The following is a 17,354-nucleotide window of genomic DNA, read 5'->3' as shown; positions in this document are numbered from 1 at the left end:
GCTTTTGCGCGGCTTGCGGGGGGGGGGGGGGGGGGGGGGGCAAAATACAGAGCTTTATACTTCTGAACAGACAATTCACAAACCAACTGTTTTGTAGAAGCCCTAAGTACAGCATCAGCCTAAAGGGACTTTCTATTGTCTAATTCTGAAGACCTCCATCACCGTAATTAGTTTTGGACTCTCACTCAAAGCTAAACTTTTTTTTTTGTCCCACTGCACTCAGTGAGGAGCCGCCTACAGCTCAGAAGGGAGGAAAATGGAAAGCAGGTTCAGCCTTGTGCTGAACAATAACCAGGCACAACCTTTCCCAAGGGAAGGATGAAGCGTGTAAATATCCACTGTGCCTCCACACTTACCCTTTTCCAGAAAGCTACTTCCTAAGAACTCTTTTTGCAAATTAACACAAAAGGCAAATATGAAAACAAGATTAAGATAACGATTAGAAGCTTTGCAGCCCGTATCTGATAGGAGTACCCACTTAGTCCAGTTTTCAGAGTACAAAAGTTTTATGCAGTCAAGGTTTACACGTTAGGATAACCAGTATTTATTATCTTCCCCCCATTCTTTTCAGCATTTGAACCCTTTGGTCAGTTTTAATCAGATCTTTCCATGAAGTAAAGCTTTAAGTATGAGGCTGTTCTATTTTGCCATTAATATTACAGCAAAGGAGAAAAGTTTATTAATACACAGCAAAAGAGAAGTTACAGAACAAACTTGACCTTTTTAGACGTCAGACAAGGCAGTCATTAAACAAAGCCACAAGAAGCCAGAATTATCAGTTTTGCAGCTTACACAGCTACCATTATTGCCCAGAACCATCCCCACCACCCCCAACAGCTTCAGGCTGTGATTTTCCCCAGCTAGTTTTGATGCTTTAAGACTCAGGCCCTGTTTTAACAGAGAGACTAGTGGATTAAGAATTACTGTTCTCTTTACCCCTTTGGAAAGAGAACCTTTAAAGCAGGTCTGCTTTTTCATGCCTTTGAGCCCCACTCAGCACAGACAATGAAATTAGTCTATTTATTTTCATTTAACATTTAAAAAGAGAGCTCCAAACATTCATATAATTAACCTTACAAGCAACACATCCAGCAGCATAATACTAATAGGCCAATCAGTTAAACTTAACCAACCCACAGCATTTATCACCTTCAATTATTTAATTCAGCCTGTTAACAAAATGGAAATGTGTTCCCAAATCACATCCTGAAATACATTTCCTCCATTTTACCACTACTGTCCTTAAGTCTCCTGTCAGGTAAATAGCATTTATCTTCACAACACCTATGTCAGGGGGCCAAGTGTTATTTGCACCACTCTAGGGAGAGAGACACTCAGAGCTGCAGTACAGAAAGTGCACCACAGACCCAGGATTAGAGTCTAGGGCACAGTCCCCTTAGGTCTTTGACTTGCATTTTCAATAGTGGAGCTCCCTTTCTGTCTTGCTTTCTCATCTTCTCCATTCCTGCCTTACCTCCTTTCCTCCCCATGGGCATTCCTTTCGAAACAGTGATAATCTCAAAGATTATTAGTAGTACTATCATCGTAGTTTTATGCAAGCAAGTTTTCAAAATATTTTTGGCCATGAAGAATGAAAGACTCAAGCACAGATTTGCCCAGTTTGTTATGGGTTTGTACATTACTGTATAAAAGGCTTTGCCTCACCTGGTGACCATGAAGAGTATACAGAAGTCTTCCTTCTAGCAAGTCCAGAATTTTAAGAGTTGAATCATTGGAAGCAGTAACCAGATAGTTTCCAGAGGGATGGAAGGAAAGACTGTTCACCACAGCACTGTGCACTAAGCATGGAAAAAAACGTATATAATAGTCACCGAGACCAGTTTACATAAGCTCAAGGCAAAAAAAATAAAGTGCAAGCACATTCCAATTCTCTGTTATAAAGTTTAACAAGAAAATTAGCATGGGGGAAACATTCTTCAAAGCACTGGAGAACAAGCACAGTACTTAATTCTTGTAAAAACAGGCACTACTTTATTGAAAGGGGAAAGGAAGCTTTGCCAATTATTCTGGGAGATTTAAGGCTACAAAAACTTCCAGCGTAGCCCCAAAATGTAACTATATGTGCAAGTGATATATCATATAGCATATACCATATAGCAAGAGCTGTATGTTTCTGTGAGAGCTGGACATTGACATATTTTACTATTATGGAGATGCCATTCTTACTCCCCAGTCATTCTAGAATAAAGTCTATATGCTAGTACATTAAGAAGAAGACTGAAATTACAAAGACAGACAAACTCAAAGTTGGCATTGCACAGGTTCTTTTGGTTTACTACCAGACTCTAACCAAGACTGGGTTTAAGAGAAACTAGGAAGGAAGAACCAGCAACTTGAAAATGGTCCAGTACAAGCATTATTTCTTCAGATATCCAATTTGTCTCACCAAAAATTTAAAACAAGTATGAATAGACAAACTATCAGGAGTGTGAACTTCCAGTAAAGCAATCATTCCTGCATGAAGATTAAGCCTGAGAGTTATTTTGAAAAGAGCTAAAGAAAATGCTCTAGGAAAAAAGTCAAACTACACTTAAGTTCACTGTAACATTAAACATCTACCTAGTGTAGGGCTTTTTTTCCCCCTCCCCAAACTTTTACAAAACAGGCTTTGAACATATTGATTTATGAGAACATGCAGTACTTCACATATGCACAGCTTTCTGAGCGTATGTGACATTACAGATTATTAAGACTATGCTTGAAGAGGGTTTAACTATCCAATTATTCTTAATTATACTATGTGCCCTCCAAATGTTCTAAGTATCTCAAATCTACTACTACTAATACAGGCCCCCCCAACTAAATTTATATTCCCTTGAGAGTCTACTGTGCATTCAAATCCAAACTGCATGTTAAAAACCCTAAAAACAGTTTTAAAGACACTAGAACCATTTTTTTTTTTTTGCAGGTGCGGATTTGAAGCAGAAATCTAAAATAATCTTGCTCAATTGTAAAACAGAATGCATCTACTTTTCAAACTCTCAGGAACACTAGATACCTCAGCTTAAGTTCTGAGAACGTAACTCCTCTTGACCTAGACTATTAAAAAAACACAGAAGAAAACCTTAACTCAAAGGTAACTTCTAAACAGCTATTTTTGTTGGTGAATACTGTCCCTCTCACACAGCGAGATATTCCTCTACTCCCCCAGCCCTGTATTACACTACGTATTAAAGGAGAAAAAGTCTATGTGGAATTTTTCCTCCTGAAAGGGTACTAAATACATTTCTCCTTTGAAAATTTTGTTCCAAGTGATCTGTAATATTCCTCACCCCATTAGTGTCTATATTCAGATAAAAGCAAACATATTTTGTCAACAAGGGCAAGTCCTGAAAGGATTCACACCAGAAATAGACAAAGTTAGTGATATAACCTCCAAGTTCCAGATAGCAAATAAAGTATTTCCAGCTTCACCAAAAAACCTTTTCATAATGGAAAAAAAAAAAAAATCACAAAGTCTGTGGCCATGTAAGCAGTCGCAGCTTCTGTGCCCAAGGAATTCTTGGCTGTCTTAAGCTCAGAGAAAACATCATGCCTCTTCTGCCAAACCAGCTCGTATCTTCCACAAGACCATTCAAAACACCTTTCCAGAAAATTGCCAACATGTCCTGCAACCTCACTTGATAAACAATAAATCTGGTGCAGCACAAGGTGTCATCTCCCAGGGACTTGTTGCTACAAGCCTACCCTTCTGCCAGCCAAGCCCTAGAAAAGTAACAGCCAGTTAAGGAACTTACACTGGGGGATTAATGACTAAAATTGAATCACGCCAGCCTACAGAGTGACTGAACATAACTGTCCCAAGTCTGACAATACTACTTTTATGTAACCAGTGAATGCAACGATTTAGTAGCCACCAGTGAAAAGATAAATCAGGATGCCCTTGGCACAGCCACAGTCCCTAGCAAACACATAACCACCATCCAGCTCTATCTGAACTGTATAAGAGTACCAATTGTTCTTTTCAAACAGCAATAAAAAAAAGTTAGAGCTGTTTCCATAGACCTGCAACAGAAGTGCCCCACACACAACTTTGCACAAGGAAAAAGTATTAGGCAATAAACATCGGCCATTTTTGTAGGCAGATGATCTACTGTACAAAAAAGTCAGCGCCAAGTAGAGGATTGAGTAAAGCATCTTCTGTTCTCCTGTACTGTAAACATGACCACAGCATACTTTGCTAAAAACAAAACAAAAAAAACCACAACAAAAAAAACCACAACAAAAAACACACCACACAAAAGGTTTTGCAGTTTGCTCTACTTCCAACTTTCATTTACGAAAGTCACAGTTGGAACACGTCCTGGCAACAAGAGCAGCACTGCTAAAAGACAAATCAGTTTTGGAAAACAGCCCAACTTTAACACGCAAGAGTCTGTGGCAGGGCTACTTATCTATTAACTCCTGGATGCAACTCAATCTTTAAAATGGATTCCCTTGAAATCAGGCAGCATAAGCACATCCTGAAGGACGAGATGCCCTCTAGTGGGACTGAGATGGCAGCTTCACATGGGAGAGCCACAAAACTAAATCCGATTTAGCCAAAAGGCATGTGTATAAACCCTCAGAAGAGCAGGGCTTATAAACACATCTCCAGAACATGTTACAAACACATCAGTTTGTGGCCACAGGTGCACGAAGTGACCTCATACAGCTACCACTGCAATTTTAGGTTTCTTTGGCTTTTATGACTATTTCTAGTTCAAAGTTTCATACACAATTAGGATTTACACAGTAGCTGTTAAAAATAACAGTCATAACAGGAAAAGATCCCTTCAATAGCATGGGTGTCAGACTAAAATGCCATTTAGTAAGGGTGGGATAGAAGGGAAATATATAATTCCAAGATACAAAAAATAAACCTGACAGCCAAACCTAAGTCACATTAGATTTGGACAATTTAACAGCAGTAAGTAGAAAGAAGTAATAGATGATTTTTGAACCAAGTTATACTGTGGCTGGAAACACAAACTGCAGATCCTGCCACTGTTGAAAAGCTGATAAAGTAAGTTAAAGGACAATACGACACTGTTCAGGTATTTAAACACGCTACCTATTTTAGTAACAAGACTTAAGAAAGTCTTTTCCAAGTTTTGATATAGGTCACAACGTAACAATACTTATTACACAAAGAATCACACTTTAGTATTCATCATTGTAATTATACCAGCTCAATACCAATGAATTGGAACAACAGTTAACAGAATCTAATGGAAATCAAACCTTTTGACAACTACCACAAAACTGAGAGTGATTGAGTCCATAAGAATAACTGAAGAAATTAAAAAAAAATAAATCGCATTATATGAGAGTTCAAGGAGCTCTGGCAGGTTTACAGTTGAAAAAGAGTTCGAAGAGTACTTGACTTGACTACAAAGGGAGAATACACTTGAGAGGACAACCCCACAAGCCAGGAATAAATTGCAGTGCAGCAGGAAGCTGATGCCAGAAATAAGGAATACAATGGGTTTTTCTACCCAAGAAAAAGCTCTGTTCCAATGATAGTGGTGTCACCATCAGTGCTTAACAGTCAGATCAGATGATCATAATAGTGTTTCCATCCATATGCAAAGACCAAAAGAACAGCCCCCTACATACAGAATTATGAAAGCATTCTAAAGTTTGCAGACTGTTTCTACTCCATAGCAACCTCTTTTGGGGGAGCTTTTATTTACTTTATGGAAGCCAAAGAACTTTCATAATCTTAATAGCTTCTCTGCAGACAATCTGCATTTGCTTCGAGATGAGTAACTTCCATTGCTCTTGCCTACCAGAAGAGGTCTAGTTTTTCACAGGTTGCTGTGAAGGAAGACAAACCGAAGAACTTTGCTCCTTAAACATCACTCATTTTCTCTGCCTTTCTATATCAAGGGAAACTAGAGAACTTGTATTGAGAGCCTGCAAATTCCTTCATTGCCTTTTGATTAAAGGGATACACAGTCAAAAGCACTTTAAAAAAAAAACCAACTGAAGTTACATAAAGCCAGAAGGACCAACAGCTTGAATTTAGAACTCAATTTTTTTACTCTTAACTTGCAAAGTTAGCAAGAATCAACTGCAAGCTATTTACTACTCTGTCTTTTCTGCCTGGCATTCAGCTGTGAGGCTGTCACAACAGGAACTGACAGTATCTGATGTGCATGGCAGAAAGAACAATACACCAAGCTCCAGCCCTGTACTGCCGATCTGCTTTACTAGCATGCCAGAAGCAGTCTTCACAAAAAGCTAACAAAACGAACTTTAATAAGCTATCTATACTGGAAACAGTGTTTGAGAACATATGGATTTACAAAATACTACAGCAGCCCTAAAAACTGTTAACAGTAAGGGAAAGAAAAGCCACATTTAGGCTCAAGAAACTAATATGCACAAAACAGGACAATCAAACTCAAAGCAGCTTGCAGTAATGGGAAAGCACCCTCTTCTTATCTAGTTCTACTAAACAGCAGCGCTACGCAGTTTGACAAGAACAGGTAATGGGAGGAGATGCCATTTGGAAGGTAAGGGGAGGGAAGGGGGAAGATTTAGACTCCTAAATATGAAAGCTAGCTACTCCAAGGACAAGTCAACCTGGACAAGTCATAACATGGTCAAAGCTAATTCTGGAAGCTGAAACCAAACAGATACTGGAGAAGGAACCATAAACATGGATCATGGTACAGAACTGCAGTTGGTTGATTTTGATTCTCCTCTTTTGTTAACTTTTCCTAATTTTCTCATGAAGAGCTTAACCTTTTGCTTTGCTGGAATGCATCTAACTCCTTCTACAGGCTTATTCAGAGGCAAAGGCCACATCATTTTTACTGCACATAATCTCAAGAACAGTGAATACAAGCCAAGTGGCATTGCAGATAACACCTATGCACACCTGCAACACGAGACAGTTTCAGCATCAGGGCTTTTTTGCTTTTTGATGGTGGGCAGAGAAGGACAAATCAGAACAGAGATGTTTCTCACCAATATGCAAGAATCAGTCTTGGAGCTAACACAAAGCAAAGCATGATGTTTGGTGAAAAAAGGCTTCCACTGGCGGGCCTAACCCAGAGTCCTTCTGGAAAAGCAGCAGGTGGTGGACAAACAGTCCTTGGACTTCAGAGCAATTCATATCAATACGTGGAAAAGTCCGACTTCTCTAAGATCATAACTTGCCTTGATAATGTTGAAGAAGTCTATTCATCCTAACGTCCCACACCTTCACTGTGTTATCTGTACCAGCCGCAGCAATGCATGTACCACTGGGATGAAAATCCACATGATTCACAAACCTGTAAATTGCAGTTAAATCCGATTGTTTACATTCAACTGTTGCTAAAGATCAAAAAGGTCTTTAAGAGGGGAAGCTACATCATGATGCATTGAACATTACAGAAAGGCGGAGGTAAGAGAAATTCAGCAAATTTTCAGGTTAAGACCTTGCTTATAACACAAAGTAGACTGCAGAATTATAGCTAAGCATATCATCTTAAATGTTCTGCATTACAATTGTAGTAATGCAAGCACTACAAGCCTCCTGAAATCTGACAGATCCAACTGTCACGACTTTTCAAGCATTCATTTAATGTTTGCATAATATATCTTCTATTAAATTAACAGCATTTTAGAGTGGTGTGTACAAGACTGAACAGATGTTTTTCTTCTATTACACTTAACTAATTTTAAGATGGAACTTGCTGAATTTGTGCCTGAAATCATATGTTGCTGCTTGGAAGGTAGCGAGGCTGAGACCAAATTCCTTTTTGGACCTGTAGCAATTTTTATTTGGAACACATAAGTACGGTAAAACCTTCAGAACTTTCAGTGAAGAGCATCTTGTAACTCCTCACCCAATCCATGCAAGAAATTGGATAAAATTAATTATCTGTTGAGTATTCTTGTAACAAATGCTGAAGAAGTTGAGATATTTCAATAGGTTGTTTGGACAAGCTATATTCTTAAGAGCACTGGAAAAAATAATGCTGTCTGAATTTGGCTTAATATCATTGCATATTACCTGGAAAGAACACAACTTTGTCTTAAAAGATTCAATGCAACAAGAAATCAGGAAGATTCCAGTCTCATTTCTCTAAGGACTTGTTTTGTGTTTCTGGACAAATTAACTGTTGTTGTGGCTCAATATTCTCCATGAAAAAATCCCAATTCAACAGCCGTTTTTCTAAATACAAAGTGTTTTTTGGAATAACCTTGTTATTCAAAAATTTGAGCATGAAACAAAGCATTCAAGTACCAATCTGCCAGGATACTTTTGCTCTTTTGATTTACTTCAACTCAGAGCAAAATAAAAAAGCTTAAACTAGCTAGAAGAAGAAATAAAGAATTTAAGCATCTCCAAAAATAAATAAGCATAAAGAAACTAAGGCTTGACATGTTGGACAGTTATTGAAATATAACCCTCAAGGTTCCAATCTAAAGAAGTCATAAAAAGGTCAAAGCAATTCTAGAAGCTCTTTTTGCATCTCGTCCTCTGCTGGCTGCTTTTGTAATAGGTGCTAATGCTTTTTTTAAGAGGTAGAAATGACTGCCAGGACAAGGACCTCTGACTGCAGTCACAAAACCAGGTCTACATTCACCAGGCACCCTCATTTCAGAAATCACAAGAAAGCCGGTCCTTGTGCACCGCCAGGTACTTACCCCCCATGCTCACAGAAGGAGTGTATACATTCTCTGCTGGTTTTATCCCACAGTTTGACAGTTTTATCATCGCTGGCTGACACTATCAATCGTCCATCAGGAGAGAATCTAAGACAAGAGTTATAGCAATTAAGAAATGCCCCCAAAAGGCGTATGGGGTCAAATGGGTTTGGCGAGCTGTCAAGGTATGTTGGTAAACGCACCTCGCTCTTCAAGAAGTCACACTGACATCAGTGAGACTAAAAAATCCAATCACTAAGTTGAGTGAAAAACAAAGCAAGCCATAAGTCCTCAAATTATCCCTAATTCCACAAGCACATACAATAACCCTCAGGAAAGTCCCGAGACTGACTTAAGATGTCCTGTCCTACTTGTATCAATTTAAGCGTATCTCAAGTTGTTTCTGTACCCTGGTTCAAAACAATGACTACCTTTGCCACAAGCATTCAGAGCAATACAGTTACTCCCAAGATAACAGCTGCAGCAGGAGAAGCTTCATCATTCAAGTGCCTTAGAAGAATGTATCAGGCACCTATCTCAGAATTTCATATACAAGACAAATCAATATCTCTCTTCAGAGGCATACATTTTACAAGATCAGGACTTGAGTCCCTAAGTCGAGAAACATTTTCTGCTCTACTGTGGGCATCTATTGCACTACCAGCCACTGCCACCACCACCACATTCAAGAACTATAAGGAACTTTTCACCTACAGAGAAACCGTGGCTTTATCCTAGATGCATATATACATAAAAACTCCTTAGAACAACTGAGACTGACAACTGAAAACCAAGTCTGAGACAGTTATCAGGAAATAATGTTTTTATGATGGCAGCACTTTCAGCATTTTGGAAGGAGCACAGGTGATAATTTTTAACTAGAGGCATGACAAGTCTAAAAGTAACTAAGCTGAAATAACAATATAAATCTCTCATTTTGCTTCTGTTAGCAACTTCAAGATGCAGAAGTCTCCATACCAGGTAAAAGCAAAACACAGAACAAATCACTAAGCAGGAAAGTCTCTGCTTGACAAAGATCACTGAAGAAACGCCAAGTGGGTACTCAACTATTATGCAAAGAGATCTCTCTGTAGGTTAGCAATATATTTCAGTCACTAGACACGCTTGAATTATCCTGAATAGAAATTGAGGGATAAGTCCCCATCTCTATTTGTCAGAAAGTGGTACTTACCTGGCACAGCGAACCCAGTTTATGTGTTGACTAAGTGAGAATAGAAACTTCTGCCTGTGAACCGTCCACACTTTGACTGTTTTGTCATCAGAAGCTGTAACTAAGGACTGGCCATCACTGGAGAAATGAACACTTCTTACAGTTGCCGTATGAGCCTTGAACACAGTAGATTCTCCTTTGCTATACAGGAGGAAAGAGCACTTTAAAACTGCACGGTAGGGCAGCAAAGACATTATGTACCTGAAAACACAAAACTTCCGTATGCTGAGCAGTGCTATTAACGACCACTTCTATGAGAACTGCATGGGCTTACATTAGGAAGAAAATGTTGCTCAACCCCAAACTCATGCTTCATGAGCTATACAGAATACATAGCTAAAACCAGTTGTTCCAGTTCAATATTGGAGCCCAATCCAACAGGAAACCACCCATGTTTCCTATAAAGGGGCAAAAATACTATTGTTAATTTGTGCAACCATTTAAACAACATTTATGGAAACATCAATATAAAAGAAGATGCTGAGATTCTGTTCTGTTACCAGGTCCTTTGCTGGGAGGCAGGCGAGGAGGGAAGTAAGTATTTTCACAGTTCATCTAGACAGAGCCAAGTAGGTAACTACCTCACAACTGTTCCTGTAATGGCCCATACTCCAGCTGAACTCTTCTGATGTAGCATCACACAAGAAATAACACAACTGAATCCAGCATGCCTGATGTTGTACAACTTAGAGCAAGCTACCATTAACTCAGCCAGGCAAGACAAAACACAATGTATCGGTTTCTCTTCTTTACCCATCACTTCCAAATAAATGCAAGAGGGATTCTTCTGGCAAATAAATGCAAGGCATATTTAGAGATCCAAAGTGCAACATATTTAGACATCCAACAGGTATATGGGACTCTTGGTCTAAAATACATCTCCAGCATGTCCTATACTACCAGGATCTCCATATTCACAGGCAGAAGAAACGGAAAAACACAGGGGTTTGCTACCTTCTCCATTAGGATTTAACAGGCTTTATACTGAGGCTGAGGACAACGAAAACTGTAAAGGCCAAAAAATCAAAATACAACATATCTTCCAAGCAATATTCCCTCCCTCCTCAGAAAAGGTCAGAGCTGCCTAGTTTTATTTAATACTTTATCTGCCAGAAGGCAAGGAACAGTAAAGGTTACTTCTCAGGAAAGTTTTCTTTCTTCCAAAACCACAGAACATCACCAAGTCTGATAAAAACTCATGCAGAAACATGAAATTACAAAATTCTGTCAGTATGGCTTATAAAAAAAAAAAAAACAAATTCCAAAGACAGAAATCCACACACCAGGGTAGCATTAACTCCTTCAGTAACATATCACCCTTGAAAGGGACTGCAAGTTTTCAGACTCTTTGGAAATAAAGTTGTAGCCCACAGACTCTGGGGCAGCTTCTGCTTCCCCTTTTAATGACAGCACAAAACTGGCAAGCTGAAGGTCTCAAACATGATTCAATATCAACAGGTTTTTTTGTTATATTTGGTGAAGGTAAATTGATTAAGAATACTAAACAAACACAGATTAAAGGTGCCATGCACCAAGGTATTCACAACCAGCATAACAATAATAGCTCCCATTCCACACTGGCCCTTTTCTGACATGACAGCCATAAGTGCAGTTTAGACCACAGAGCTCACATGCCTAAGCAACCAAGATACAATCATCCAACACAAGTTCAGTTTTCTCCTCACATCCGAGTACTTTCTTAAAATGTATACATTAGCTTCTGAGAAATCTAACAAGTTTGCGCTGTAATTTATTTTCAGCATTCTGTGTTAGCAGCACAGCACTGGAGATAGCGAAATGACACTGTCAGTTTCTTTCTTTATAGATTTATGAGCAGCAAGGTTAAGTTTTAATCATAATCCACCTTGTGTCTTTTAATAATATATATACACTAACATGTCATTGTGATCATTCCTTCCAGGAAAGTTTAGTTGAACTTGAATAATTATAATTGAAATTACAGTCTGCAAATTTGTAGTGAAATAGAACTAAAATTAAGATATTTAAAAGCACTTTTATCTCATATTACCTCTGTCACTTTCAGAACCTATCAGTTCCATGACAGAGATTACTTATGGTTTAACAGATCATCAAATAAGGCTTTAATGGGTAATCATAACCATAAGAACTCATCAAAAATAAACAACTAGAGATGCTTTCCCAGGTTCCTGAAGAGACACATTTATTTTAAAGTTGGGGTATGGCTTTTGTGTGGTTTTGTTTGGTTTGGTTTTTTTAAATCCCTTTTATTTGCCACCACAATCATCAGGTCTGTTTCTGGACACAATTCTTTAGTCTTTGATAGCAGCGATTTACAAGCTCACAAGCAAAGGAAATTCCAATACCTTTTTATATGCCTGTCCATTCAAAAAAAACAATCCCACTGTTTAGCATGGGAATCAAGAGACCAGAGGAAACACTAGCAGTTGCTTTTCTGCATCTTGGCTGCAAGAAGTTTTCCTTTACTTGCAGCAAGATTAAGTCTTCAAGCAGAAGTTCTTCAGTGCTCTCCTGTTTGTGTTATATTTCAATTAAGTGTTCCTTGCTAAAGACATATCACTTAAAACAATGCATCACAGAGTAAGACAACAGAAGCTGAGGTCTCTCAGCGAGCGATTGCCAAGAACTTGACAAGTGTTAATGAGTTAAAGCAACTAAACCCTCCACTCAAAAATGGAAACTTCCTAATAGGCTAAGGTACTGAAAGTAAGTTTTTGCTAATCATACGTAAGCTCACAAAAAAAGTCAAGACATAATCCAAAGTAGTCTTCTACCTTAGTAATATACCATCGTTTACTATCAGTGGAACTCAGAGTTACTAGTTTTAGATGAAAAAGTAAAGGTTAAAGGCACCTGTTTTGTGGACTACAGCAAGCATGCAAGCTAGTAACCTCCACCCTGCTCACAGAACAGGTATCTCCCTCACTAAACCTCAGCCTGTGTTTCAGCATCTTGCTTAACACCGGCAGAGAAGCAAAGGATCGATTTGCTAGGAAGAAAGACTTGGGGAGAAAGGGGAAGAAAAATCCAACAGCTCACCACTGATGAGTTACTTTAGTGACTTGCTGTATTAGCATAGGAAGTTAATACTGACCTTAAGCTTTGGAAAGGATTTTAGTTTTTTCCAATGCAATTTCAAGACCAAATTACTTCTCTTCTGTTAAAGCTCTCACACTAAATGGTTCTTCTCTCCCTCAAACAGATCCCAGTCCCATAGCTGGAGAACTGCTATCAAGAAGCAAGGAGAAATCCCAAACCATAGTTAAAACACAAAAAGAGACAGAAGGGAATAAATACTTACACACTGGGAACCCATAAACGGACTGTTTTGTCTCTAGAGCCTGAAGCCACCAGGTGACCAGAAGGTGAAAACTGAACACACATCACTGCATCTTTGTGGCCCACAAAGCGATAGGCTCTCATCTGAGGTCTCATACTCCAGATCATCAGGCATGAATCCATTGAGCCACTTGCTGAAATAAAAAGGAAAACCAAAACCACGCAAAAACAAACTTGTATTAGTTCTCCTCCAATTACACTGAAACTACATTTCACACTCAGTTCATCATCACAGCTTTCAGCAATCTCAAGTACATTGTCCTTGAAGCTTCACCAATGTATTGCATACTGTGTATTTCATTAGTAATTCAAAGAAAGTCAGTCATGCATTGGCTTGGACCGACAACTTACTTCCAAGAGTGAAGTCACACAACAGCTGCAGAGACAAAAGCCACACAAGTTGCAAAACTTCTTCCAAATAAATACACACCAAGGCAACACATAGAAGGTCTGTGAATGAAGGTTCTCTTGTCACTTTTTTATTGGGAGGCAGAGGCAGCTGTCAGCTGCAGCAGGTTAAATATCAAGTAACACACTACAGACTAAGCAGAGAAGCCCTGTGAGTTGGTGACTTAAAGGCAACCCAGCTACATCTCCCTCTACCACCTCTCCCTTGTTGCAAAAACATCGAGCAGAGTCAACTCAGCAGTTCTTAACATACAAAAAAATACAAGCTTGCAACACTATTAGAGCAGTGTTCAGTTTGCTATTAGTAGGAAGGGTCTGCAGGCCTTGATGGTAGTCCTGAGAGGCTTTAAGGAAATATGGATGGAGATGGGGTCCCTCCATCTACTCACACCCACTTTTCCACTCATGACTACTTCTATAGTCACCTGTGGGAATAAAAAACAACCACCACAACTTGCCTTTACTCTTGGGCTTCTAAGAAAGTGGTGGAAGAGGGCAAAGGCATGCTCCAAGGACAAGAAGGGCTGGAGGGAGACCCCCCAGGACAGATGCTACTTTTTCAAGATCTCCCTCAGCAGCAAGAGCAAAGGGCCACTTAAGCAGAAGGCAGAATTCAGGTGCACATGCTACACCCATTGAAAGCACAACTGACAACTCATCTCCATGACACTGAAATTCATACAAGCTACATCCCCCTCTCTGTCTGACAGGAGCCATATTGGTCCCTGCCAAGAATACCAGGCAACAGGTTTCCCAAACACAAGAGTAAATTCCACTTCAGTCTAAAACTCTCCTGCCCAGGTCCCATCACTGACTCAGTGCAGTGAAAACTAAACAGCTGCTCATCCCCTAAAGCCCACCACACTGTGTGAAGTCTGTAGCACTGGGACCCTAGTGATTTGTAAAAGAGCAAATATATGCCCATGGCAACTTAAAGTCTCAAACAATAACAGCAAAAATACCCCTTCTAATCAATTTTAATGCCTAACAGAAAACTTCTGTATTTGCCTGTGGAAAATCTACAAATATACACATCTTAGCCTGCCAACAAACCCAAGCTGCATCTGTATCTCTCTGCTTGAGTGCCAAGTGGGGTATATCTCCAGGGAGATCTTAAGATGTTTCTAGAAAAAAACAAAGAGCAGTTTAATGGTAGGTTCTGACATGGCAGTATCATAATTACAAGAAGAATTCAGTTCACTAGTGTTATGGCAAAACACCAAACAGATTTTGCTGGAAATGTCCTTCTATTTCAGTCATTTTGACATAAAAAATAATGGTCATCTCTCTTCCTGAAATGGGCATATATTAATCCCAAATCAAGAGGAAACAGGACCATTTATTATTCATGTCCCCTAAGGGGAAACAAAAAACCTTACATATTTGTCAGTTCAACTGTTGGTTTTGTATTTCATACAGGCAACACCTTTCCTTACTGATATCAAAATTTAAGAGGAGACAACTGTGCAAAAGTAGATTGAGCACACAGCCTAGCGTCAAGAGATCTGAACATCAGTCATAACTACACTAAGTCATTGTCTGGCAAGGTTATTAAGTTGCAATATCACAGCTTCCCCAGGACTGATGTTAAAAAATTTAAGGCAAATAATACTCTGACATCTCAATAAAGCACTTCAGTATGATACTGCTTATATGTGACTTGTTGGCAATACCTATTATCCTTATTGGATTAAGCAAGCAATCTAATGGCATAAAAAGACTGAGTCCTCTAGGTTTGGTTGTTTTATTTTGGGGGCAGGGGGGTGGGGGTGGAATCGGGAAAAAGAACTTTAAGATCTCGTAAGAGTCAAGTACACACAACTGACCTGACAGTATCTAAAGAAGAAAAATTCTTAGAATTTTTTCCCTTTCTTACCTGATCTCATTTACTAAAAATATCAAGAGCAGCTATTTCACAGTCTAGATGGAGGTGGTAAAGGCCCCCTGTACTACTTCTGAAAGGCCATTCAAAAGCAATGCTAAATTACATTCAAAGCACCCTTGCTAAACAGAGATCTGCATTGACTGAATAAAGTTTTAGGAATATACAAACAGAATCACAGACACAGAGCAGAGTGAACTCTTGCTGTGCAATCAAAGATGCAGAAAGTGGAAAGGAAAAGATAGCAGACAACAATAAACACAGCAGCAGGGAGAAAGAGAGTCCAAGACAAGTTTGATTAATTTTCATTTCCTTGCAGCTTCCAGGGCATTGTGTAGGTTGCAAGGTCAGAACAGGATTATTACCTGTTAGACTGCTCCATTTCTGTTTACTGATGCCTACTGCACCCACTGCCTACCAGGTATATTGCCTCAAACTATCATTTCTGCCTTATCTTCTCTGCAAGCCAAAGCAATGTCCACTATGCCACAAAGACCAAACAGCAACTTCACTAAGAGCCAAAAACTCTCCTGGCTCCTACTCAATGCACATGCAGTGGATTACTGAATAGCAATTAGGACACAAGCCTTGGCATAACCACAAGCAGCTGTCTAAAGGGGAGAAATGGAAGAGGGAGAAAAAGAAGTAAGGTCTTACCTTAAGCTAACTGCATGCTAAAACCAGCTATGTGAAATAAGCATTGGTAGATGTCCCTAAAACTCTAGCAGGATGCACACGATCTGCCACCCCTATGGTTCAAGAACTGGATTTTTTTCAAAGCACATAGAAACATTCATCCTGAAATTCTCCAAAATCTCTTCATCATGAAAACAAGTTCTTTGCTCTTGTAGAGCTCAGTACCTCCACTGCTCCCTCCATTTAACTAAAGCAGAGAAGCTCTTTCTTTATCATCTGGCCATCAAAACAGAGAGAGACAATTTACCCAATTGTTTCTTATTGAGACTGAAGTCCACGCTAGTGATGGCATCTCTGTGGCCTTTGAAGTGTCTCTCCAGGGACGGATCTTCCTAGAAGACAATAATGTTCAAACACTATAGATTAAGAACCATCTTCGCACAATAAAACCATTTTATTTCTATGACAAGCGAACCAAGCCAGATATTCAGCCCACAAAAGCCAGGTAGAGATAAGAACACCATGCAACACAAAATATGACTTTCACACGTATTGACAAACTTTAAAAGGGGCAAATTATCCAAGCTGATAACCTCCCTGGATCTTAGGTTACTTGCACAAATCTTTCATGCATTTTTACAACATGCTGCTGGTACAGAGACCCCAAAGCTGACTTTGGAACAGATCAGCCTTGTCAATTACCACCTGAGCAGGCAGTCAAGCTCAACTTTGCTCTGACAGCTGCTCATCTCAGCACAGGTATAGCCAAGAGGCCACTGTTCACACAGAAGGGACAAATTTGCAAGACTTAACACACCTGTCAAAACAGACAGGTAGAATCAGAACTGCAGCAAAACAGACTGACCCACTACCCTTCCCCTGTGTCTGGGAACACAGCATGTCCCTACATGGCACCCTGCTGCAAAGGCCAAACAAAGCCCAAGCTCAAGAGGAAAAACCAAAAACACCGAGAGAACCATTACAAGAGGTTCTAACACTTGAAAATTGTCCAGACTTCAGAACAGGCTGATCAGCCTTCAATTCCTGCTCTCATACACACAGCCTCTGCCTCCCTGTCAATCCCCACCACAGCCTGCTCCCCCCAGGACATGACCACAGCCCCAGCCTGCTCAAACAAGCACCCAATCCCAGAAGAACAGGGGCTGACCTCCCCCAACACCAGCCCTCCCCAAATCCAGAACTCCCCCC

General features: G+C 39.7%; 1 protein-coding gene across 1 annotated transcript in view; it reads right to left on the bottom strand.

Moving 5' to 3' along the window:
• Nucleotides 1-17,354, bottom strand: part of POC1A (POC1 centriolar protein A) — a 59,079-nt gene that overhangs the window by 40,978 nt on the left and 747 nt on the right. Inside the window, exons 2-7 of the mRNA XM_010573082.1 lie at nucleotides 16,453-16,537; nucleotides 13,182-13,353; nucleotides 9,842-10,021; nucleotides 8,650-8,757; nucleotides 7,171-7,286; nucleotides 1,666-1,799 (exon numbers count right to left, since the gene is read on the bottom strand). Of these exons, the coding sequence (XP_010571384.1) occupies nucleotides 1,666-1,799; nucleotides 7,171-7,286; nucleotides 8,650-8,757; nucleotides 9,842-10,021; nucleotides 13,182-13,353; nucleotides 16,453-16,537 (795 nt within the window). The remainder of the gene's footprint in view (nucleotides 1-1,665; nucleotides 1,800-7,170; nucleotides 7,287-8,649; nucleotides 8,758-9,841; nucleotides 10,022-13,181; nucleotides 13,354-16,452; nucleotides 16,538-17,354) is intronic.

The sequence above is a fragment of the Haliaeetus leucocephalus genome, unplaced genomic scaffold, assembly GCF_000737465.1.
Source record: "Haliaeetus leucocephalus isolate CR32 unplaced genomic scaffold, Haliaeetus_leucocephalus-4.0 Scaffold2, whole genome shotgun sequence".
Lineage (NCBI taxonomy): Eukaryota > Metazoa > Chordata > Aves > Accipitriformes > Accipitridae > Haliaeetus > Haliaeetus leucocephalus.
This window is presented reverse-complemented; position numbering and strand designations above follow the sequence as displayed.